Here is a 25,690-nt window from a genome sequence, read left to right as displayed (position 1 = left end):
GTCCAATCCCAAATACCTAGAGAGAAGAGCATCAAGGAGAAGAGAGTGATCAACAGTGTCAAGGGCTTCAGAGGGATCCAGGAGAATGAGGATAGAGAAAAGGTTTTGGTTTTGACAATTAAGAGATCATCAATAACTTTGGAGTGAGTAGTTTTGATGGAATATAAGGTTGGAAGCCAGACTGTAAGGGGTTAAGACAACATTGATATAGGATTATAGAATATGTATATATGTCTGTGCATATATACGGTATATGTATATACATCTATATGTACATACGTACATAAAATAATCACAAAAAGAATTTTAGTGGAGAAAGAAAGGGCACTAACAGATGTGGGAGGGGAATTAGGAAAGTTATCAAATAGAAAGTTGTCTTTGAGCTAAGTTTTGAAGGAATGAAGGGGCTCTAATAGGTAGAGGCAAGGAAGCAGTATCTTCCTGGGATTTGGGGCAAAGATACAGAGAGAGGAGAGAGAATATCCTTTGTGAGGATGGATAGACTGTGAGGCTGGAAGACCAGGATGGCCTGGAGTGTGTGAAGAGGTAATAGGAAACCAAAGGAGTTTACTGAGTTAGAGATGATATGGTCAGACCTGGACTTCAGGAAAATCACTTTGGAAAAGATGGATTGAAGAAGGAGAGACTCAAGGTTGGGGGGCCAATTAGGAGGCTATTACAGCAATCCAGAGGAGGGGTGATGAGAGCCTGTGACCTAGGGTAGAACAGTACTCAGTACTGGAGTGAAGGGCTGGCTTCCTAATTACATGTCACCATAAGAAGACAAGATGAAGACGTCATGGCAAGGCAGCACATGATTTAGATTAGGGAAAGAAGGGAGCAGAGAAAGCATGACCTGAGCGGAGATCTGGGTTCCAGTTCTAGCTCTGCCACTGTCTAACTAGCACTGAACCTGGGGTCGGGAGACCTGAATTCAATTTTGCAAGCTGTGTGACTCTGGGAAAGTCACTTACTCCCGTTTATCTCAGTTTCTTCATCTGCAAAATGGTCTGAAGATGGAAATGGCAGACCACCCCAATATCTTTGCCAAGTAAACACCATTTGGGGTTACAAAGAGTCAGACACAATTGAAACAACTGAACGATAACAACAACAAAATGGCCAGGGAAGAAATTTGGTCTGGGGAGTCCCAGAGATGGTGAGCAAAGCCACAGGGCATTTGGTTAAGTAACTACTTCTAGGAAGAGGTGGCAACTTAAATAGGAGGACAGCTGGATAGAATATGAAACATGGCGCTGGCTGGGACTAGCTAAAAAGGTTGGGTTTGTTGAGTTTGCTCTCCTTTACTCACCAGCCAGTATCTGGCATATATGAAATATTTAATAAAATGCTTGCTGAATGAACAGTCCTGATGACTCTAGGGAGGCAGGGGTCAGTTCTTCCCATGGGCGGGATGCTGCTGGTCACTGTTCAGTGAATTGGTGATTCTGGTTCAATACTGGACCCCTTGAGGACCCCCCTCAGAAGCCCCTGCCAATCACCTGCATAACAAAAACATTTGAGACCAAGGGGCTCCAGTGCTCTTCACTAACATGTCATTCTTCCTAGGAAAAATGGCATAGTCTTTCTACACTTCAGTTTCACACTTTATATTCACAGGTTTTTGGAGTGACAGAGGGAAAGAGACCAACGAGGTGAACACCTAATTGACCATCCCCTCTAACACTGTCCTCATTGAAAACCAGATCTCTTTGCTCCTCAGGCTAATAAAAAGCCCTAGGGTAAAAAGCCCAGATGTTTTCCACATGTGCTTGCCACATGTTGTCATGGTAACTGTCCCGTACACACCAGCTGGGGTGTCGGCCGCACACCAGGCCAGTGATGGGCTTTACACAGCATACCACACAGCTCGGACCAGGACCAGCCCAGCTCAGTTGTCATGGCAACCAGCAGGCCTAAGAGAGGTGGGAGCTGGGGTTGGCAATGAGGAGACTGGCGTAAATATTCATTTTGAGGGTTCTCTCTCTGTGTATGTGTATTGTGCGTGGTGTTATGTAGATCTGGGTAACTGTGTGGAGGGGGAATTCTAAGATTGTGGGGAAGGATATTGGGCCAAAGTCCAAGACCTGCCTTTCTATGGAAGCCACAGGAAGAAGCTCCCAGGCTATATGTGTCATTCTTACTCCTGACAGGTTTTCCAGTTTGAATGATTCCACTGGAACCCAGATTTTTGTACTTTTGGCTGCTTGTTAAATCACAGCGTGGGGCGGATTCTTTAGCTATCTTATCTATTCTCCTGGATCAGGGAGAAATGGACCTAGTTGATTAAATTCCAGTATCCCCAATACATATAAAGCAAACCAGTAAGGCAAGCTGTGGTCCCCCCTACCCCCTTATGTGTATTGGCTATTGTTTTTCAGATGTGTCCTACTCTTTGTGACCCCTTTTGGGGTTTTCTTGGGACAGACACTGGAATGGTTTGCCATCTGCTTCTCCAGATCATTTTCCTGATGAGGAAACGGAGGCAAACAGGGTTGAGGGACTTGCTCAGGATCACCCAGCTAGTAAGTGTCTGAGGCTGGTTTTGAACTCAGATTACCCTGACTCCAAGCCTAGTGCTCTATTCACTGCACCATTCAGCTTCCTCCAGCCATGGAGATAAGGAGACAAGAGATAAAAACAGCAGCATCCAGGCTTTGGATGCTCAGACCAGTAATATAGGAATGACACTGCTCTCTGAAGAAAGGCAGGGTACAGAGGTGAAATGAGTGCTGGATTTGGAATCAAAAGATCTGAATGAAAATCCTTGTTCTGTTATTCACTAGCTGTGAGACTTTAGACAATTCATGTCACCTTTGTGATATAAAGATGAGAGTTTGAATTAGTTTTTCTAGAAGGTCTTTTCTGGCTTGAAATCATGATTTTTATTCTCCTTTCCTATTCTGGAATGAGACAAGAGGTGCAAATAAACTATGAGCCAAATGCAAAAACCTGCCCTTCCTTGCCACTCAGGAGAAAAATTCCCATTTCCTGTCAATATTCATTTTCTCTGCTGGCCCCTTCTGCAGCTTATTAGCAATTTTTTGCTAGGTTTTTAAGTGTTAAGCACTAAAGTGAACAGAGGAATGTCAGAGATTCACATTTTAATGAATTTTAATAGGATAACCATTGACAATTACTTGGCAAATTAAAAAAAAGGCTCTGCAAACGCTAAAGATATTAATTGAAGTGACGGGTGGGAGTGTTGATGCTGTGATGAGAACTCTGGTTTTGTTGTTGCCTGACTTCAGTATAAGAGGCTTATCACCTGGTAAATCTCTATGGAAACCCAGTCTTCTCAGATTGGGAGGGATACTATAAGGTCATCTGGTCCAAGCCCCTGCCTCCAGGCATTCTAATGTCTTACACATGTCAGAAGAGGTGTATGTTCTTTGTAATGGATGATATCTCTCTATTACCACTCCGTCACTCATTTACTTTTTTTTTTTAAACCCTTACCCTCTGTTTTAGTATCAGTTCCAAGGCAGAAAATCTGTAAGGGCTAGGCAGTTGATCTGGGTCAAGTGACTTGCTCAGGATCACACATAGCTAGGAAGCATCTGAGATCAGATTTTAACCCAGGACCTCCTGTCTCCAAGGTCAGGATCACTTTCCACTGAACCCCCTAGCTGCCACAACTCTTTTGCTACTGACAAGAGATGCCAGTCAGGAAGTTTCTCCTTCTACCAGACCTCAGTCCTTCATTCTGCCCTCTTCTTCATTCTGGAATGAAGATGGAAAGAGCAGCTGGCCGTTCCTTTTATAACACTTGAGAGGTGTGAAGATTAAGCCCACCCTGACTTCTCCCTCTCCCCATCCCACCTGGCCATCTGGAATGAATTGCCCATTCTCACTGACTTTTCTTGTGTCCCAATTCTTTAACTCTCTGCAGTCAATGAGGAAAACTCTGCAGCTCCAGAGCCAGGAAGGTGCTGGGGGTGGGGATGGAGGGGCCATAGCCAAGGATAAGTGCTGCCACTTAAAGGAACTGGTTGTCTATTCAGATTGGGTGTAATTCTCAGCACTTAATTTCCACGGCTATTGTGTCTGTATCACCTCGATCTTTCAAACTGCCTCTCCCTGGGATCTTGCTATTTAAGTCCTGCTGGGCAGCCCTATTATAAGGGAAGTTTCTCAGTGGGAGATTCTAATCCTCTTATTACAGGGTGTGTGTGACCCTCTCCTCCAGTCAGTCCAGATTTACCCTGAAGAGATGGATGTGGTGAATACCAGCAGTCCTTGGGAGGCAGATTTGGAAATGCAGTGACATTGTATCAAGAACTCTTTGGGTCATCAGTGGTAACTTTTACATCAACCACTACAGCCATTTGGGATAACATTATAAGCTTGTCAACTTCTGAAAGAACTCCTTGTGACCAATGAGGATACTCCATCTCCCATCATCATCACTCCCAGCCTTTTCCCTGGCTGTCCTTCATACTTGGAATACTCTCCCTCCTCCCCTCCAGTTTCTGGTTTCCTTGGCGTCTTTCCAGATGAAGTGATAAATCTATCTTGTGCAAGAAGTCTTTCCTGATTCCCTCCATCCTCTTCCCTCTTCCTTTTAACATTATATCCAATTTACTCTGTCTCTATCTTGTATTTATATAGTGGTTTGCATGTGGTCTCCCCATTAGAAGGTGAGTCATTGAACAGGCATTGTATTTTTGCTTTTCTTTTAATCCAGAGTGCTTAGCACTGTGCTTGGCACATAGTAAGAGCTTAATAAATGCTTGTTGACCATTGACTGACTGAGTGACTCCTCAGGGTGCCTGTTCCAAGTTTCTTTGCTCTTAACCTAGGCAATTTATTCCCAGACCATAATTAGCATAGAAGAAAAATTAAAAGCACTCCATATATTTTAATGCCTCTGAAGAGCGAGCGAGGCCCAGATAAGGAAGTAATTATGATTGAACAACCCCTGATTAGATGACTAGGTTAAGTGATGTCAGATAACTCAGGTGACACTTCTGGCAGCAGGATTTCCAGGGACTGATGCTAAGGAATGGGCGAGAGGTGGAAGTTTAGCAACCAGGCTGGAGTATTCACTTCTCATTCTGAATGAGCAGGGTAACCCAGGGAACATGGACAAATGCTTCACAGTTATTTGGGTGGGTGTAGTCTAATTTATTTATTTAGAAAACCCCTTCCTCCCATCTTAGAATGAATATTGTGTGTTGGTTCCCAGTCAGAAGAGTGGTAAGGACCAAGCAATGGGGTTTAAGTGATTTGCCTGGGGACACACAGCTAGAAAGTGTCTGGGGCTAGATTTGAACCCAGGACCTCTTATCTCTAGATCTCTAGGTCTGGTTCTCAATCCACTGAGCCACCTAGCTGCCCCCTAGTATGGTATAATTCAGAAAAAAGATTCTTCACAAATCATTCCTATATCAAGTCTTCAACTTCTTTTCCAAGGAATTGAATGTGGTGGTACCTTTGAGAGAGCAGAGTGAGGGGTCAAAGATTTCCCAGAATGGATCCATGACATTTGTTTTGAGATGGAGAGTTGAGGTTCCAAGATATTGGAAGAGTCATCTTAGGCCAGGCAACTCCACCATATACATGGTATATGATGCTGAGCTCTTACTGGGATAGGACAGAAAGAAGAGCCCAGTCTGGCAAGGGTAGTCCATGAGCTTTTGGGAATGATTTGCTCTTTTCACCAACCATGGGCAGACAAGGGTTGCTTGGGGTTGAAGTGGAAAGTTGTCAGAAGATGGATACAGGGGAAAGAGATGACATTAGAGGACTTGGGTTCAAATTCTAGAGGACTTCAGAGGTAAATCCTTTAACTCCTTTAGGTCTGAGTTCCTCATCTAAAAGGTGAAAGGTAGGACTGGATTATCTTTAATAGCCTTTCCAGTGCTATTATGGTTGTGGGTGAGTGTTATAAAATAAAAGCCTTGATCTTTGGAAAGGGAGGGGAAAGCACAACACTGCCTTTGTTGTCTGAAAGATGATGGAAATCAGGTGTAGTGGCACACACCCATGATTACAGGGACGGGGGAGACTGAGGTAGGTACATCTCTTGGGTCTGGGAATCCTGAGCTTCAGTGGGCTGTGCTATTGGGATATCTTTGATCAGTTTGACTTCAATATAGTGAACCTCCAGAATATGGGGTAGAGTGGGTGATGGACACCTGGTTTTCTTTGTTTGTTTGTTTTGGACACCTGGTTTTCTAAGGATGGGCACACTGACCCAGCTTAGAATTAGAACACTTGTGACAGCAGCAGGACCATGAATGGCCCCTGTACACCCAGCCTTGGGGAAATAAGGAGACTTAGTTTTAAAAAAAGAAAATAGAGGAGAGGTACCACAGAACTAGAAAAGAGAAAATGTTCTGGTTGTCAGAAAGGGTGAGGACAAAAAGTCTTCAAATTATAGGCTCCTGTATTTGACTTAGATTCCTGACAAAATTCTAGAATCTATTATTAAATGGGTGATTAATGAATATCTAGAAAAGGAAATGGTGTTTAGAAAGAACCTGTATGGCGTCATTAGGAACAGGTCGTGCCAGACTAATCTTATTTTCTTTTTTGACAAGATTACTTTAGATTGAGAGATAAAGGGAAAGCTGGAGAAACAGTTTCCCCTGCATTTTAGCACAACATTTAATAAAGTCATTCTATTCTTATGGAACAATTGGAGATGTGGGCATGATAATATTACAATTTGGTGGATTTGGAATTGGTTGAATGGCTAGATCCAAAGAGTAATGGTTAATGGTGACTTAGGAGGTCTCCAGAAGAGTGTCCCTGGGAATCTGTGCTTGGCTTTTTTGTCACTGACTTGGACAAAGGCATAGCTTAAAAAAAAAATCCAACCTTTCAACTACAATAAAGAGGAAGTATGGCTAGAGAGCCTGAAAAAAGATAAAAAGATCTGGCTAGGGATAGGCCTGGTGATGGGAAGGAGTTAATGCAATACAAATTCAATATGGGTTAACAACTTAAGCTGCATTAATAGAGGCATTATAATTTCCAGGTCATGGGAGGTAATAGTACTATTGGACTCTGCCTTTGTCAGACAACATCTAGTTGCAAACCTCTTTTCTTTCGCCTTTTGCAATATTGCATTTCAATATTTCCTCTATTTTGTGTAGATGCAGCACAGCCTTAATGTGATCCTAACCATAGTTCCGTTGAATTTAGATCTCAGAAATTCTGTATTTTGGCTCTGTTACTTCTGGGTGTTTTCTATTTGGAGTTTCTTTAAGGAGGTGACTGGTGGATTCTTTTTTTTTTTTAAATTTTCATTTTTTCCTCTGCTTCTAATTAGTCTGGGCAATTTTCTTTTATGACTTATTGACATGGTTTTTTAGTTTGGTCATGGTTTTCAGCATGTCTGGTGAGTTTTTAATCATTTCTCCTCAGTCTATTCCAACTTGTTTTTAATCATAGATATTTTATGTGGCCTTCAAATTTTTCAGCTTTAACTTTGTTTTAATATTTCTTATTGTTTCAAAGAAAAATTGTTATGCTTTTTCCTTTCTAGTTTTCAGAAAGTCCACTTCTTGGATAAGGTTTTCTATGTTTTGTTCTAAGTTATTTAGAAAGTATTAGAAGTTATTTTTAAAGTCCACTTCTTGGATAAGGTTTTCTATGTTTTGTTCTAAGTTATTTAGAAAGTATTAGAAGTTATTTTTAAAGTCCACTTCTTGGATAAGGTTTTCTATGTTTTGTTCTAAGTTATTTAGAAAGTATTAGAAGTTATTTTTTTCTGTTCTTTGTAAGAGCTTTCATTTGATTTCTAAATGCCTTTTTAAAAAAATTAATAAAATTTATTTACAAGTGCCTTAGTCCCTTCTTCCCCTCCCTGTATCATAGAAGGCATCACTGGAGAGACAGATAATATATACATAAAGAATGTCTTTCATGTTTCCATTTTTCACTTCATTCTCTGGAGGTAACATTTACAAGCTAGTCTTCAAGTATTAAATCTGTGGCGGTACTCATTTTGCTTTTCATAGCCCATGTCACTCTGCATTTTAAAAATATTAGTTTATTCATCATTTCTTATGGAGCAGCAGTATCTATCACAATCATATACGATAATTTGCTTAGCCATTTCCCAATTGAAGGGCATACCCTCAATTTCCAACTCTTTGCTAACACAAAGAGAGCTGCTACAAATATTTTGGAACATAGAGGTTCATATACTTTTCCCCTGATCTCCTCGGGAAGCACACCTAGCAATAGCAATGCTAAGTCTAAGGGTATCTACGGTTTTATAACTGTCTAGGTGTAATTCCAAATTGTTTCCCCAAAATGGTTGGATCAGTTTACAGGCCCACCAACAGCTTATCAGTGTCCCCATTTTTCACATCCCCTCTAACATTTGTCATTGTGCCTTTTGTCATTTTAGTCAATCTGATGGATGTGTGATGTCTCAGAATTGTTTTGAATTGCATTTTCCTAATCAGAAGTGATTTAGAGAAATTTTTCATATATCTCTATGTAGCTTTGATTTATTCATATGAAAATTGTTCATATCTTTTGTCCATTTATCAGTTGAGGGGTAACTCTTGTTCTTATAAATTTGACAACTTTATTTATTTTAAATATGAGAACTCTATCTGAGAGGCTATCTAATGCCTTTTAGAAAAAGTTTACTGCTCCATTTTCTCCAGGCCCTCTTAAAGTCCATGGCCAACCCAAGTGGAATTACGCACTTCTGAGTTTACCTCAAGGGTTTTTCTTAAATTATAATACTTCTTGATTGTATTGTCTTTGGTTCAATGACATATTCAGCCTCAGTTCTTTGCCTGGGGCTTTGTACCAGGGCCAGACTCTAGCCCCTCTCCCATGCTCTTAGATGGGGTGAGAGGACCCTGTTTGGTCCAGAGCCCTCAACTTAGAAACATCTAGAATGCTTTTCATTTTAGAGAGATAGCTGATATTATTGATAGGTGCCACCCACCCTGAGGCAGCCAGGGTGGTCTGTGAAGGGAGTTGAGATCATACCATTTGAGGACCAGGAATGTTTAGTCTAGAGAAGAGAAGATTTAGGGAGGGGCATATGGCAGCCATCTTCATGCATTTGCTGTTATATGGAAGGGGAATTCCTCTTTTTATTCTTGACCTCAAAGGACAGGTTTGGAACAAGGGCCAGAATTCACAAAGAGGTAAATTTGACGTGACTTAAAGAAAAACTTCCTAACAATTAGAGCTATCTAAAAAGGAAATGGTCTGCCTTGGAAAGTATTGGTTTTATCCTCATTAGAGGTCTTCAGGCAAAGGCTTAATGACCATTCCTTGCGTGTGATGAAGAGGGGAACATTTTTCAGGTATGAGTTGGTTTCTATGTTTTTGAGGCTCCTTCCAACTCAAAGATTCTGTGTTTTTCTTGGAATTCATTTTTCCTGAGGGCTCATTAGAAGTCTGGCAGGTTATTTATGGAGGATTCAGTTGTAAACTAATTGCCTAAATTTGGGAGTTGGTATTGAGAAGAGATTTATTGACTTCCAGATAGTAGAATCTGTTTCAAATTCATAGGATTTCTCCTAAGAACAGCTTCCAGGAGTAGATATCCCAGAGAGCCTGGGGCCCACAAGGACATCCTGGGGCTCTGTTCTTGGAATTCACAGGAGAGCCCTCTCTTCCAGGCTCTACTGCCTTCCTATTGGTCGGAACTCTCTGGGTTCAGTCATACTTGGAGCCAAATCAAATTACAGAGGAAGGAAATTTTCTGTGAGGCAAAGCCCCTTCCTGTCTTTGAGCAAAGCATGACTAGGGTAAGGAATCACACTTTCTCTTCCTCCCTTCCACTGCCAAATACTCCTGCCACAAAGGGATACAGTAAGCTCAGTGAAGAGATCCAGGGTCCTCCAGCAGGGTACCATAAGCAAATGTACTTCCCCACTTGCTTCCAGCACACCCACCTTGCCCTTCTGTTCTTCTCAGGCAATGATGTTGATAATCCTTCACTACATCAAAGTCCTGCACCTTCCACTTGGATCAGCCTTTTCCTTCATTCTCACCAAGTCATTTTGCATTGCCTAATCAAAAAAGTCCAGAAAGTCCAGCTCCTTCATGATGCCTTTCTCCTTTGCTCAAGAAGAGACGAAACTCAAGCCCGATTTTTCCAAGCTGATGTGCACACAATGGTCCCTGCAATCCCTTTCTCCTGCAACCCAAGTCATACCCACAGCCTGATGGATGCACACTGGGTGAATGCTCAATACTTCAGATGTGTGGTCAGTATTTTTCATTTAGCTGCTACATGTGAGACTGTGCCAGTCTTTTTGTCTTGGACTGGAAGTCCTTGGAGTACAGGGGTCATACCAACGTAGGTTCCCAGGTACGCTGCCCTACTCAAAGTCATAAAAAACCTACTTTTGTATCATCTTCCTATCCATAACATTCTTCCCTCCAACCCTCTTTCCTGCTCCACTTTATAAATCTCTCTGAGAACATCAGATTACTTTGCTCCTTGGTTAGAAAATATTTCATAGATCCTTGTTTACAAAATCAAGGGCAAATTCATTAGTCTGGCATTCAAGGCTTCCACAAACTGGCTTCCTAGCCTTGTTGCCTTTAGACTTTGGAGCTTTCCTTATATAATTATTATACTTATATACTGATGATTCAGGTGAATTGAGCCAGTTGTCCTCTGAATAAGTAACAGCCTCTTCTGTCTCTGGCAGTTGACCATGCCACACTCTATCCTTGCTATGCCTTTCTATTTTATATGTACAAATGTATACATTATAATTTCATAAATATACTTTTATTTCTGTGTCTCCATTTCTGTCTTTTGATTTCATAGAGATTCTTCCAGGTTGAGTTCCTTCCTTCATGAAGCCTTCCATGATTCCCCTCAACCAGAACTGATTGTTTCCCCATCCAAATTCACAAAGTACTTTTTCTGTCCTTTTCTTCCATGCTGATGCTCTGCTTTATATCATAATTTCCTTTTTACCTGGCTTTTCTTCTCTACTAGATTAGAGGCTCATTGTAGGCAAAGGTTATGTTTTGTTCAACTTCCTATACCTTTTGTTATCTCCTCAGCATTGTGAGTACTCAAGAAATGTTTGCTGAATAAATGAATGAATGAATGTGATGCTGGTGGGGTGATGAGGCTGAGGGTCCCAGGCTGTGCTCCCCAAGAGGCTCCCCAAGAGGTATAATACCATTAGAAAGATGAAGTGGGATGGACTCCCCAATTGCCAGAAGGTTATATATGTGGGGGGGGTGGAAATGGTGCCATCTGCAAAAGACCCCTTTCCTCCCTTTATTTCCTCATTTTCTTTATGATTTCTCCCCCTGAAGAGGTGAGGAAGGAAGATGGTGTACCACTAAGGAAGGAGGTGAAGTTAAGAACCATCCTGAGCATGGGGGGGGGGAGGGGGCAAGATCCTTGGCTATCCATCTCTGCACTCCCACACAGATCCCACATCCTCTTCTTGCCCCTGAGGCAGATGGCTCCTCCCATAGTGGGGCTGTATGAGTCAGAGGGTTGGTCCCTTGTTAAGGTTATCCTTGCTGGGTCCAGCGGGTGGGCCCTGGCCATCTGTGCCCATTCCTCCCCCAAGCTCAAGCCTCTCAGAGGTGGGTCTGGGGGTCTGTGAGGTCAGCCCTCAGTGTACAAGGGGAAGACAGGTGGCCCCTGAAGGCCTGCCCCTTGTCCCATGTCCTGCTATGCTAGGCCTGGCATCATCACAGTGACAGTGATCATGCCATTCTGGTACATGCTTGTGGGCCCCGCTCTATCTTGCTGTCTAGCACATAACCCTAGATTCATGATTCTTAAGAGTTGGGAAAAATCTTTGGAGATCACACAATCCTTATGCACAGATCTGGTTATATATCTTCTCTTATAAATCTTCAGTGGCTCTCCACTTTACAGATGAGGAAACTGAGGCCTAGAAAAGAGAAATGACTTTCCCAAGGTCCCAAGGTAGTAAATGGTAGACCTGGGATTTGAACTGAAGTTCTCTCACTAGAGAGTCAACCACCAGCCCCCCAACCAGATTAAAATGTAATTGGGAAATAATTAGCAAAATAAATTAAACATAGATAACATTTTAAAACTAAGTCAATAAATGACAGCAAAGATTCTTACACATCTGGATGAGAAACCTTGCCCCTATTTCCATATGTGTCTGACATCATGGTCCTATATCAGGCTGATGGCAGGAGCCAAGAAATCAAGTGGTCCCAAGGGGTCAAGAAAGTCAAGAGGCTCTTTTTGTAAACTTGGGGTTCAGAAGAGAGTAAAAGACACAGTCCTGGAGTCACGAGGAAGGGGCTGAATCCCTGGGAAGCTGCCATGGCTGTGGGTCCAGGGCTTCCCTCACAAGGGACTCTTTCCCCAGCATCCATCCCTTGGGGAAGAAAAGAATGCCTGTGGCATGACATGGTTGGTATGGTAAACAGGCAATGAAGAATAATGGGGAAAAAACAAAACAACTCCAGCCTGGGGCCAGACTCAGCACTGGCACCTCCTGGACTAAATATATATAAAGCCACGTGCAAGGTCCAGAGCTTGGAGTGGATTCTGGCTTCTTCCCCCATGACACATGTTAGGACAAGAAAAGATCCCTTCATTATGTGTCCACTGAGCTCTTGTTTCCAAACAAGCCACAAAGGAGAAGTTATTATGGAATATCTAGAAACCTTTCTTAGCCTTTCTTCACCCAGATACATGCTGATGCCCATACTGGGAAGTTAACTCTTAGCTCACCATGTTTTCACTCTATTTTCCAAATGAGCCTTAAAAAAAACAAAAACAAACAAAAAAACCCCTTTCTCTTCTGTCAGTATCAATTCTAGACAGGAGAGGGACAAGGGCTGGGCAATAGGAGTTGATTTGCTCAGGGTTACAAAGCTGGGAAGTGTCTCAGGCTAGATTTGCACTCAGAACCTGGGTCTCTATCCACTGAACCACCTAGTTGCCTCTCTCTATGGACTTTGGAGGCAACTGGTGGTGCCTCAGATACAATGGTGGCCTCGAGTCAAGAAAATTCTAATTCAAAATTGGTCTCTGGTACTTACTGGCCATGTTACTCTGAGCAAGTCACTTCTATTTACCTTTTTCTTAACTCTAAAATGAAGACACTCATGGCAGGTGCATCTCAAGGTGGTCGTGAAAATCAAATGAGATCAGATTTGTAAAGCCATTAGCACAGTACTTGGCACATAGTAGGTGCTCTCTAAATGCTTATTCCTTCTCCTTACACCATGCTGCTGCTGGTGGTTTATATTTATGTTGTTTTACAGTTATAAAATATTTTATATACAGTTACCAGCCTTGTTTTACAGTTTAAGAGAAGGAGCTCTGAGATTGCTTTGTCTAGGTACATAGCACCCATCAGGGTCAGCCTGCCTATGATTATTAGGGGCTAACATAGCCCAAAGGGTCAGAGGGAGATTCTTCTCCCCATCTAAGCAGGTAAGACAAGAAAGCAGACTTTCAGAAGATGTTCATGTGCCACGGATGCTTTTATTGGATTCCATACATTTAAACAGGTACTTTTGTTTGAAAGCTTCAGAAAGCAAATGATGCCTCTTTCATGGGCAAATTAAAAAGGAAATGACAGTATTTAATGAGCACCTATTATGTGTTTAGCACAATGCTAATGGGACCCTACAAGAGGGGCAGCTAGGTGGTGCAATGGATGGAGAGCTGGGCTTGGAGTCAGGGAGACTTGTCTTCCCGACTTTAAACCCAGTCTCAGACACTTATTATTGGTGTGACCTGGGGCAAGTCAATTAACCTTGTTTAACTTGGTTTCCTCATTTGAAAAGTGGAGTTAATGCTAGCCCCTACCTCCCAGGGTTGTTGTAAGGATCAAATGATATTACTGCTTTGCAAACCTTAAAGTACGATGCCAATGCTGTTGTGTTTTTTGTTGTTGTTATTGTTATTTGTCATTATTAAGGAATTTAGAGAAATCCCTCAAGCCCATGTTGTAGTGTTGGTTACATTTCCAGGGTGTCACGGACTTGGGTGAAGGCTAGGTATGGTGAGGGAGTTGGGAAGAAGGGGAAATAGGAGCTTCTAGAGATAGGGGTTCCTAGAATTGGTGACATCCTGGGTGATGCCACTGGAGCATGGTGTATGTGTGTGATAAGGTTCACCACCAAAAACCGAGGCTCTATACCTGCAAGCTTAAGGAAAGGGTAGGCTGTGCCAGAACACTGGGCAAATGCCCAAAGGATCTTCCTGGAGCACTCCAACTTAGGAGAGTCCAGGCAAATGAATGAAGATCTCCCTGACAACCAACCAGAACAAAATAGGGAAGTTTAGAGGTTTAAAAGGCATGTTTAAAGGCCACAACATGCCCAAGGCTCCTTGCTTTCCTTTTCCCCAAAGCCCAATCTCATGGCAGTTTTCTGCTGTTCTGAGAAAAAAGAACAGCTCAGCTTGCAACTGGTCAGCTAGCTCGTTGACTCTTTTGCTTCCTGACTGGTCAAAGAATTTAAGCCATTTCCCTGAAAACGAAGACATGGACAGGGAGGATGTGACTGAGGCTTTTTTCCTCTTTGCAGTGGATTTTAAGAGTTTCCGTCAACTCCTCCAATAATGATCATTAACTCTCGTTGATTTGATGGAGATGATCAGGCTTCAAACAATGTGGCAGACACATAAGGAAGCTATTATGCAAATGTAAAAATAGAGTCTTGCATACTTTTCTGGTTACACCACTCTAATTTCTGATGGATTTTTAGTGTGAAGTCAAATTTGGTTTCTGCGTGTCTCCCCCTCTTCCCCCCACCCCCCAGCTTGGTGCCCTCATTCTCCTGCATGTGCACTGTACTGTGGGAGGAGAAGGATTGCTTTTTTTTAAAACATCTATTTTTGGGGGCTGCTTTTCATGCAAAGTGAGTGCTGATCTTATACCTGAGGCATTATTCTGCCAGGGTGTATACCCACCCACCAGAATGCTTAGAAGGATCCAGAGGGCTCAGAAGGTTTGGTAGAGAAGCTAAGAGAGGGTCAGAAAGAAAAGCCAACCCTGAGAGTAGCTGGGTAGAGAAGGTGAGGGCCAGAATAGGAAGAATATGGGGTTAGCAGGGCAGCTGAGTAGCTCAGTGTATTGAGAGTCAGACCTGGAGACGGGAGGTCCCAAGTTCAAATCTGATCTCAGACACTTCCCAGCTGTGTGACCCTGGTCAATATACTTAACCTCCATTGCCTAGCCCTTACCACTCTTCTGCCTTGGAACCAATACATGATATTGATTCTAAAATGGAAGATTAAAAATATCTGGGTGACACTGGGCTGGGGTTTGATTTCTGTTTCCAGGACCTCAACAGCTCAGAGCAGCAGCTTGGGTTGCAGACTTACTGCTTCCTGCCCCAAACTCCCTGTGATCCTAAAGTTTGCACAAAGCAAGTTGTTCCCTTTCTTGGAAAAAGTTCCCATTTGTGCCAGGCTAATAGCACAGGAGATTAGTTTCATGCATAGCATTTCTCCATCAGTGTTAGGTCATTACCCACATTCTTTGGGCTAGGATCTAGTGATAGGGCATGCATTACTGTGCTTTGGGCTTCTAAATAGGAGTCCCGCATTACAAGATGTGAGGTAAACTGAGTCAGACAATTCATGGTTGTTCTCAGAGGGCTCCCAGTCTGATGAGGGAGACATAGTCCTTGATTACTTTGCTAATAAGGCAGTGAGGTGATACAGTGGATAGAGTGATGGGCCTGGAGTCACAAAGACCCGAGTTTAAATCTGACCTCAGATACTTAATAGCTGTGTAATCCTGAGCAAGTAACTTAATTTCTGTTTACCTCAGTTTCCCCAGCTGTAAAATGAGGATAACAAATCCACCCCCCAGGATTATTGTGAGGATCAAATGAGATTATAATTTTAAAATACTTAGCACAATGCTTGGCACCTAGTAGATGCTATATAAATATTGGCTATTGTTATCAATAAACTTTTCCCTTATTGATTTATATGGAAGAATCTTCCTGGTAAAATACAGGTCTTGGTTTACAAGTCTGAATTTATGATGGAGGGTTACTTAATTTTGTGTGTGTCCTGGACCCCTTTGCCAGTCTGATGAAGCTGATGGAGCCCTTCTCAGAAGAATGCTTTAAAATCCATAAAACAAAACATACAGGATTATAAAAGAAACCAATTATTTTAAAACAAAGGTATATTATTTTTCCCTTGCAGGTTCATGGATGCTCTGAGATTAGTTCCAGGTTTAGAATGTTAAAATCTTTCAGCCCCCCTAAGTCACTGGCTGAAATCTCACTCTTTGAAAGTAGGACCTTTTATTGAGTGATTCTCTGCCCATCCAGGAAACCTAACAGTTTCTCTTTCTTAGCGCCTCCCCGTTTCTAGGAGAAAGTCTGTCCCCTGATGTGAACCTACCCAAGCCAGGAAAATTGTCTTCAGATCCATCCGAGGGGCTGGGGTAGTCTTCGAAGGTACAACCATCCGGGGGCAGGGAGTCCGTGTCCTGGTCTCCTTGCAGCCTGAAGGATGAAAAGGGGATGGTCACTCACGGAAAGTGCTTCCTTCCTGGAATACTGACTGGCCTTGCCTTTTGGCTTAGCTGGACCAAGAATGGGTCTTGTGTTCCGTCTTTGCCATTTAGCGGGACATGTCCCAAGGAAACCTCGTCGCCTTCTGGGCAAGGTCAGTGAGGGGCGAGTGGCCTGGGCTCCAACCACCCGCCTGCGCCAGAGCCGGAACTAGGTCACAGACAAAAATGAAGAGGGTTCTTCGGCGCGGGGCAACCACAACGGAGTTTAGCACCTAGTTAGCAAGAACTTTTTGGGGACCAGACCTGTGATATCATTCTTATAGGAGACTCCTACCTAGGCAGTTTGGTATCTGCTGGGCAATTTATAGCCTTTCAGAGCTGGCTTGAGGTCACCGAGAGTAACCCGCGATGAGGTCATACAGAGATGGGATGAACCCAGGTTTTCCAGGCCAGCTTTCTATTAGCAAGAACAATTGCTTAAAATGGAAAACTCCCAGAGCTGCTTTCTTGGCAGCCTTCTCCTCTCCCCCAGGTCACAGACCAGGTGAACTTCTCCCAAATCTTTCCCACCTCATACACGTGAATTGTGAGTTATGGTTCTGCCCCTTTCTCAGAAATATACATAGTCGGGGGCAGCTGGGTAACTCAGTGGAGTGAGAGCCAGGCCCAGGGACAGGAGGTCCTGGGTTCAAATCTGGCCTCAGATACTTCCTAGCTGGGTGACCCTGGGCAAGTCACTTAACCCCCATTGCCTAGCTCTTCCCACTCTTCTGTCTTGGAGCCAATATCCAAGACTGAAGGTGAGGGTTTTAATAAAATATGCAGTCTACTGAGTAGAGGAGGTGGCATCTCCCCCAATCCCTTAATCAAACTTCGGTTTTCCTTCTCCTTTGTAGTAATCAGAAAGTCAACTAGGGTCTATAAGTCTAGGAGTCAGGGCTTCTTTATCAGGCTACCCAGCGTGCAATGAGCCCTGGCCCCATGAGCACTGGAAAGCCTCCTCTCTGAGGGAGATCAGTAACTCTTGGAGGGAAGTGGAGGAGCCAATGGAACCGAGATACGAGGGACAGAGCAGAGGCAGGCTCCGCCTCGGGACAGAAGGGCCCAGGGAGAAGCTCCCGCTGGGCTGGGTCAGCCAAGGTTATGGTCCTTGGCTGCTGGCTCTCTGCAGCACCCAGGCCATGAAGCACAATTCCAACTGTGTAAGCAGGCCCCAAGAACGAAGGAGCGATGGACTTTTAAATAGGGCAATTGCCCTGGGCACTCAGACTGCCCACTTGCCCGCTGGCTAAATGGACTCTTTGGCAGCTGGGCAAATGACTGGGGTGGGGTGGGGGGTTCAAAAGGGGCCAACCAGCCTATTCTGGAGAAGAAAGGGGAAGGAGCTGAGGAACAAGCTTTTTCTTTTTCTCCTGTTTCTAGCCTTCCTGTTTTCTTCATGATTTTACCAAGGCATTTGTTACCTTAAGTTGGTATTCGAATATCACTGAAAAGGGATGCAGGGTCCGAATCAGGGTGCTGGGTCTGAGGGAGGGATGGATGGTAGAATGGAGTAGTCGCAGAAAAGACACAGGACCTTCCCTCAGGGGCTCCTCGTCTGTTGTGGAGACACACAGGGGTGTCTGTTCAGGGATGGTTTCATTTTTGGTTTTGTATTCTGGGCAACTGGCACTGGGCCTGACACACAATAAGTGGTTAATACCTGTTTGATGATTAAGTCATTTATGTCCTTGGAAGTTCCCAGTCTAAGGGAGTTGGGGTAGGGCCAGACATGGTGCACACACACACGGACAAACAATATGGCATATCTATGATATAGATTACACACACACACACACACAAATACTCCCTTCCTCCTTCCTTCCTTCCTTCCTTCCTTCCTTCCTTCCTTCCTTCCTTCCTTCCTTCCTTCCTTCCTTCCTAATTCTTCCTTCCTTCCTTCTTCTTCCTTCCTTCCTTCGTTCCTTCATTCCTTCGTTCCTTCCTTCCTTCCTAATTCTTCCTTCCTTCCTTCGTTTCTTCCTTCCTTCCTTCCTTCCTTTTTTCTTCTTTCCTCACTTCCTCCCTCTTTTCACCTTCCTTCCTTCCTTCCTTCCTTCCTTCCTTCCTTCCTTCCTTCCTTCCTTCCTTCCTTCCTTCCTTCCTTCCTTCCTTCCTTCCTTCCTTCCTTCCTCCCTCTCTCCCTTCCTTCCTTTCTTCCTTCCCTCCTTCCTTTTTTCCCTTCCTTCCTCACTTCCTCCCTCCCTCCTTTCCCCTTCCATCCTCTCTCTCTTTCTATGTTTCTCTCTCTCTTTTCTTTTTCAACTGATATGAAATATGGGTTCCAAGGCTGGAGAGCAGTAGGGGCTAGACATTTGGGTTTGAGTGACTTGCCCAGAGTCACACAGCTAGGAGGTATCTAACATCTAAACCCAGGACCCCCATTTCTAGACCTGTCTTTCTATCCACTGAACCACTTAGCTGTCCCACTATGTAATATTTCTATATACATGTGCCACATACATGTCATACACCATAGTTATAAGGATAAACAAAAAGAAAACATAAATAGATGAAACTATTTTAAACAATGTGGGCTTGGCTAGATACAGTAGAAAGTCCAAGTAAGGGAGTTCTGGGAGATGAGGGAGCAGATGGGGGATCTCTCTGCAGCTTCTCAGCCTCCTATTCCCCACAGCCTCCCCTCTTTCATTCCTCTCTCATCCAGGAAACCATGTCAGATAACGGAGGAAGGCTGGATGTCCCTATATCCTAAAGTCTAAAGGGTCAAGTTACAATGTCTCCTGAGAAAATCTATCCCATTCCAGGTGGGAAGCATTTGGCTGCTAGCAAGGCCCCTAGAAAAGCTGAATAAGAATGCCAGCACGTACACACACACACACACACACACACACACACACACACACACACACACACACACACACACCCCATGACCTCATACTCTATTTTTTTAATAAAGCCTCACTTTGTATCTTAGAATTAATATCACATATTGGTTCCAAGGCAGAAGAGCAGTAAGGGCTAGCCAGTGGGGGTTAAGTGACTTGCCAGGGTCATCCATCTAGGAAGTGTCTCAGGCCAGATTTGAACCCAGGACCTCCCATCTTGAGGCCTGACTCTATCCACTGAGCCACCTCGCTGCCCTTCTCATATTCTATTAAACACAATTCCACACAAAAAAGAAAGTTACATATAGTGTACTATGTATTTCTATACATGGCTAGAGTTATGGTCCAGGAGATATCAGAGAAGAATCATGGGAGAAGTGAGCCCTTGGACCTAGAAAAATACCTAGTGATAACAATGAGGAGGCTTTTGTGGGTCCGGCAGGGTAGAGAGGAGCTAGCGAGGAGGTAGAGAGAGGAGTTGGGTTCGGGCAGAGAATGGATAGTGCTAGGGAAAGAGCACTTGATTTGAACAGGACTTGGGTTCAAGCCCCAGTCTTACCACTGAGCAATTGACAAGGTCCTCTCTAGACTGCTGGTTCCTCATCTATAAAATGAAGGGCTTAGATTAGATGACCACCCAGGTGACTTGCCAGCTCTAGATCTATGATCCTGCGACACACTCCCCTGTACCCACCTGAAATGAGACCATGAGGTTGTCTGAAAACTCTTTCTGGGACTCTAGAGGTGGTGCCATTAATTCAGAGAAAAAAACAATCTCTGATTTCTGTCCAAGGGACTGAGCAGGGATCTTGGGGAAAGAGGCTAGGGGGAAGGATGGAAGGCAGAACATCTCTTTTCCCAGGAATTTCCCAGATCAGGATCATGCGTGATTCCCAGGAGCAGGGTATGATCTTAGCCTGATTACAGACAGAGGGTGGGATGAGATAACCTCTCCTTCATCCTTCAGCAAGCATTCTGCTGATGGCTGAATTGGTGATAGGAATGCCATTCAGGGGCCAGATTTCCCTGAGAGTGGGATGTCTCGTGCTTCCAGGGAGCAGATGGCACCTCTTTGGGAATGGGCCTGAGGAAGGCAGACCATCCTGGGACCCAGGCCAGGACTGCCTGTGTCAGCAGCTCCAGGTCTCAAAACTTAGACCACATTCCTCCCCATCTGTCAACAGGGTCTTGAGCCTAAGAGGTCCACTGTAGACCCTTAACTTTACTGCTTAGTCCTGGCTCTCGTTTTAACTTTGATCCTAGCTTCCTCCAATCCTGAGCCAAACTCCAACACCAGGGCTTGAAATGAAGGAGGAGAAAAAAAAAACAACCCAACCCAACTCAACATCTTATATGCATCCAATTAACACAGAGATTCAGCTGTCACCATGGAGACCAATCAGAATGGTAGAACTTGGAGCTCTCCAGTTGAAGAGACTTCAGAGGAATAGCTAACGTTTGAATGGCTTAAGGTTTACAAAGGGCTTTACAAATGTTACCTCCTTTGACTCTGATAACAACCTGATTTAGCAGATGAGGAAACTGAGGCTGACAGAGATGAAGTGCTTTGCCCAGATCTGAAGTTTCAAAGGCAGGGTAGAAACTTAGGGTTTCTGGGGTTCAAATCCTGTTCTCTAGCTCTAAATGATGTATCATTTTTATAATAATTATCATCATAGTCTGAATAGGGTCCATGGTCTCAAATACAGGTCACACTCCTAACTTGACATTTCTTTGAAATCTTTAATTAAATATACTGTACCAAGAGTTTTGGGATATACACACATATACATTTAAACCCATATTTGTATATTTTTGTGCACCCATATAGATATATACATATAGGTCCACATAGGAATATAGGCACAATACTGAATATTTTTCCCTGAGATAGTCTGTGCTAAGGTTTTATACAAGCAAGGTTAGGAAGAAAAGTGTGTGAAATATTCAAATTAATATGGTAAGAAAAATGAATTAATATTGAATTAAAATTAATAAAATAATAATTAATATACTATGTCTATATATTATCTAGATTATGCAATATATTATAATTATATGATATAGTATATACAGTATGTAAACATAATTGCATAATAGATAATTATATGTTATATAAATATAATTCTATAATATATGAATATATTATATAAATATTATAATCCTATAATATAGTATATAAATATAATGATATTATAATTCTATAATGTAATATGTGAATATAATTACATTATAAATTTATAATATAATATAGAATGTACTGTTTGGTTGTGGGTAGTAGTACTCTGTGTTCTTCAGTCTGCCTAGGGAAATCATGGAAGCCTAGACCTTCCCCCAGGGGCAGCCCACCTGAGAAATTGCAGACCTGGTGCCTAAAGAGGAGAATCAGAGAGGTTAGAAAGACTCACAACCTGCCCTAGCTCAGCACCCTTTCACTCTGTTTCATCAGCTCCCTGGACTGAGCCTACCCCCAATTACAGGGGAAAAAAAAATTGAGGCATCTCCATATGTCCTCCATTGGGCTCTCTAGTTGGGAATTCCCATGATTGATCAGGGCAGTGACTCCCCAGCTTCTCAGTTCCCAATCCTCATGTGTCCAAAGTCCCCAGGTTCATTCTCTCTGCATCTTTGAAACCTTTGGTCCCTAATCTACATGATTACATCTACATGGCTTCTCATCAACATAACCCAGAACCTCTTTACTATCAGGGTTGGACCCTCATCACCAACCTCTCCCTTTTCTTCTCTCTGCACTTACCTGTACTGGAAGGGCGCCACTGTGGCAGTGACAGGATGGTTCTGTTGCGAGGCCGAGGAGAAGCTGATGGTCCCCAGGGTAGGGGAGGAAACTTTGCTATGTACAGGACTACTGACCAAGGAGGAAGTCCCTGAAGGTATTTCATTCTGAAATTCATCCTCAGATCCCAGGGGTCTGGAGATGCCAGAACCTTTAAAGTTCACCTCTTGATCTTTCCCCTGACAGCTCAAAGATTTCCGACTCTCACAAGCTCCTGGTGTTAGGTTGTCTCTATGTGGACTGATCCGAGAGGGACTCCTACTCTGGGCTTGGGAGGCCCTGATCCCTTCTGGTGTCCTCTTCTTCTTGCCTCCAATGACTTGGGCTTCATCAGTCCTCCTAGGTCCAGTCTTGCCACCAGTAAGTGCTTTGGGAGTTACCCGGGGACTGCTCCATGGAGAACTCAAACTCTGGCTTGAGTGTCCTTCATAGCCCTCTGCTGTCTCATGTCCTGGGAAGGAAGATTCCTTCAGCCCTCCTGAAATCTTGGCAGAGCCTCTTCCTCTGGGAATCTTGGGCGAGGAGCTGCTAGGGCTGCCTACTGCCTTCCCTAGTCTTGGTGAGGCTGCCCGCTGAGGGCTGGGCACAAGACTATGCTGGCGTGGGCGCAGTTGGGGTGATGCTGCCAGGGCATGGATCTTGGTCTGGGAAGTGGCTCGAGGAACAGGGATAGATGAGGCATAATGGGGGCGGCTAGCTGAATTCAGGTTGGCTGTTCCATTCATGTTCAGCAAAGTTGGCGCTCGAGGCTACGATTCTGTGAAAAAAGGAGAGAAGAAATTAAGTTCTGGCTTTTTCCCTCAGTCACCAGAGTCGAGAACCTGTTAGCAAGTGTATGAACTGATATCCTAGATTCTGTCGAGTTACTGGCTCGAACAAAGTTGAGTAGTTTGAAAGATCTTATCATGTTTTTGATAGAATATCTTTTTCTAGCTTTTCAGTTTCTTTAACAGGTGTTGGCACATAATCTTTATGTCAACTTTGGCACAGTTATCTTTATCATGGTCTTTTGGCTGATTTTCATGATGGCACAGCCTCTGACCCATGTGGGCTGACAATCTAAGTTAAACCCACTGGAACAGACAGATAAAGAAGACAGATTTGGACTTGAATGAGTATGAAGCAAGACATTAGATCCCTCCTTCTCAGAGAGGTGGCCTAAAACCATTCCACTATTTTTCAGTGGCCTCACCTAGAAGAAAAGTTCTTGGGGGGAGGGGAGAAACTGTCTCACTACATCTTTTGTCCCAATGACATGTTATGAGTCATCTTGTTTCTTTCTAATGGATGTTTCCAATTTGTGGGAGAAGAAAAATCTTACTGCTTCATTTTTCCTCCAGTTGAAAAATGTCACAAACCATCCTACTTCCTACCCATGACTCCTTCAAGGCCTGACCCCTGAATTATTGACATTAGTAACATAGGCTGATTTTTCATACTTTTGGTTTTCTGTCTCACATTAAAGAGGGAAGCACATTGGCTCATATCTGGCTCCCAAGGAAGTCTGGTGGGAGAAGGATCAAGACTCTTAACTATCCCATACCCAGAGAATAAATGGTGACATACTAGAAGTCAGAGCCTGGACTATGGGGCCTAAAGCTATGATTGATCCTCAGCTTTCAGAGATAAGCCATTGTTCTCATCAACATCACTGTTGATAACAAGTAATAAAAGGGTATAGCAACATTTCACCAGGCACAGGTGAATCCAAATAGCACAAGACATGGAACCATGCCAATAAAGTTGGATAGAAAGGCTATGGAGTGAAAAACAACATTGGAACGGAAATCCAAAGACCAATAGTCTAACATAGGTTTGCTACTATTTGTATGAAGACAAAATCTCTGAGCCTTGGTTTCCCCATGTGTAAAATATGATGATTTCTAAGGTCTACCCTCAGCTTTAATACTTTATGATTCTTTAATTCTACAGATGATTTCATGGAATCTTAGAGTTGACAGTGTCCTTAGAAGCCATTTGACCTAATTCCTACCAGAAGCATGAATGTTTATGAATTCATAGCAAGTACAGTAGTCATCTAGCTACTGGGGCAACTAGGTGTCATAGTAGGCAGAGTGTTTGGCCTGGAGTCAGGAAGACTCACCTTCCTTGAGTTCAAATGTAACCTCAGAAACTTATTAGCCTCTCTTCTTCTTCTCTGCTTCCCTTCCCTTCCCTTCCCTTCCCTTCTTTTCTCTTCCCTTCCCTTCATTTCCCATCTCTTCCCTTCCCTTCCCTTCCCTTCCCTTCCCTTCCCTTCCCTTCCCTTCCCTTCCCTTCCCTTCCCTTCCCTTCCCTTCCCTTCCCTTCCCTTCCCTTCCCTTCCCTTCCCTTCCCTTCCCTTCTTTTCTCTTCCCTTCCCTTCATTTCCCATCTCTTCTCTTCTCTTCTCTTCTCTTCTCTTCTCTTCTCTTCTCTTCTCTTCTCTTCTCTTCTCTTCTCTTCTCTTCTCTTCTCTTCTCTTCTCTTCTCTTCTCTTCTTCCCTCCTCTCCCCTCCCCTCCCCTCCCCTCCCCTCCCCTCCCCTCCCCTTCCCTCCCCTCCCCTCCCCTCCCCTCTTCTCCCCTCTCCTCTCCTCTCCTCTCCTCTCCTCTCCTCTCCTCTCCTCTCCTCTCCTCTCCTCCTTTCTCTTCTCTTCTCTTCTCTTCTCTTCTCTTCTCTTCTCTTCTCTTCTCTTCTCTTCTCTTCTCTTCTCTTCTCTTCTCTTCTCTTCTCTTCTCTTCTCTTCTCTTCTTCTGAAGGAATGGCAAACCAGTTCAGTACCTTTGCCAAGAAAACCCCAAACAGAGTCATGCAGAGCCAGACCCCACTGAACAACAACAAAAGTTCTCTGGCCTAGGCTTAAACATCTCCATCAAAAGGGAGTAAATTTACTACCTTAAAGGGCAGACCATTCAATTTATGGACCATTCTAATTGTTTAAAAGTTTTTCCTTAGGATGATCTAAAATTTAACTCCTTCTAAGTCATTGTTCCAATATTCTGCCCTGTGGGGCTAAGAGGAGTATGTCTGTCTATTCCCTCTTCCTTGTGAGAAATCCTTAAAGTAGCTTGTATTCTCTGAACCTTCCAGTTCTTCAGGTAAAAGGTTCCTAGTTCCTTTTAGGAAGCCTCATGTAGTTTCTTCAAGTAAAAACAAAACAAAAAAACTCTTACATTTTATCCTAGAATTCATACTAAATATTGATTCTGAAACTGAAGTGTGGTAACTGATGAGCAATTGGGGTTAAATGATATGTCTAGGATCACACAGCTAGGAAGTGTTTGGGACCAGACTTGAACCCAGGTCCTCCTGACACCAAACCTGGTTCTCTATTCACTGAGCTACGTAGCTGCCCATGTGATTGTTATCAAAGAAGCTTCTATTATGTTTGAAGCTCTTAGTACAAAGAATGACATAAAGGAGTGGCCTGTACTGAGCTTACATGTCAAGTCCTCTTTGAAAGACTTCCAGTTTCTCAGTGTCCTTCATATAATTTAATGATCAGAACTGAACATCATATTTAAGATGTGGTTGACTGATGTGGTAGAGTAGGACTCTTATCCCCTTCATTCAGGGCTC

The 25,690-nt window shown here is 43.4% G+C and overlaps 1 protein-coding gene and 1 long non-coding RNA gene across 15 annotated transcripts in view; one reads left to right on the top strand and one right to left on the bottom strand.

The window, feature by feature from the left end:
• The window catches only part of LOC103093828 (uncharacterized), a 125,726-nt gene extending 117,938 nt beyond the window's left edge, over positions 1–7,788 (top strand). For all 6 annotated transcript variants that reach the window (XR_001627818.2, XR_001627811.2, XR_001627819.2 and 3 more), the window contains one exon: positions 1,621–7,788. This is a non-coding gene — a long non-coding RNA (uncharacterized LOC103093828). The remainder of the gene's footprint in view (positions 1–1,620) is intronic.
• Positions 1–25,690, bottom strand: part of NAV1 (neuron navigator 1) — a 369,462-nt gene that overhangs the window by 223,742 nt on the left and 120,030 nt on the right. For all 9 annotated transcript variants that reach the window (XM_056815718.1, XM_056815720.1, XM_056815722.1 and 6 more), the window contains 2 exons: positions 22,092–22,887; positions 16,331–16,434 (listed from right to left, as the gene is read on the bottom strand). In XM_056815718.1, the coding sequence (XP_056671696.1) occupies positions 16,331–16,434; positions 22,092–22,855 (868 nt within the window). In that variant the 5' untranslated portion in view covers positions 22,856–22,887. The remainder of the gene's footprint in view (positions 1–16,330; positions 16,435–22,091; positions 22,888–25,690) is intronic.

Source organism: Monodelphis domestica, chromosome 2 (genome assembly GCF_027887165.1).
Source record: "Monodelphis domestica isolate mMonDom1 chromosome 2, mMonDom1.pri, whole genome shotgun sequence".
Taxonomy (NCBI): domain Eukaryota; kingdom Metazoa; phylum Chordata; class Mammalia; order Didelphimorphia; family Didelphidae; genus Monodelphis; species Monodelphis domestica.
The sequence above is the reverse complement of the archived record's forward strand: the minus strand, read 5'-3'. Positions and strand labels throughout refer to the sequence as shown.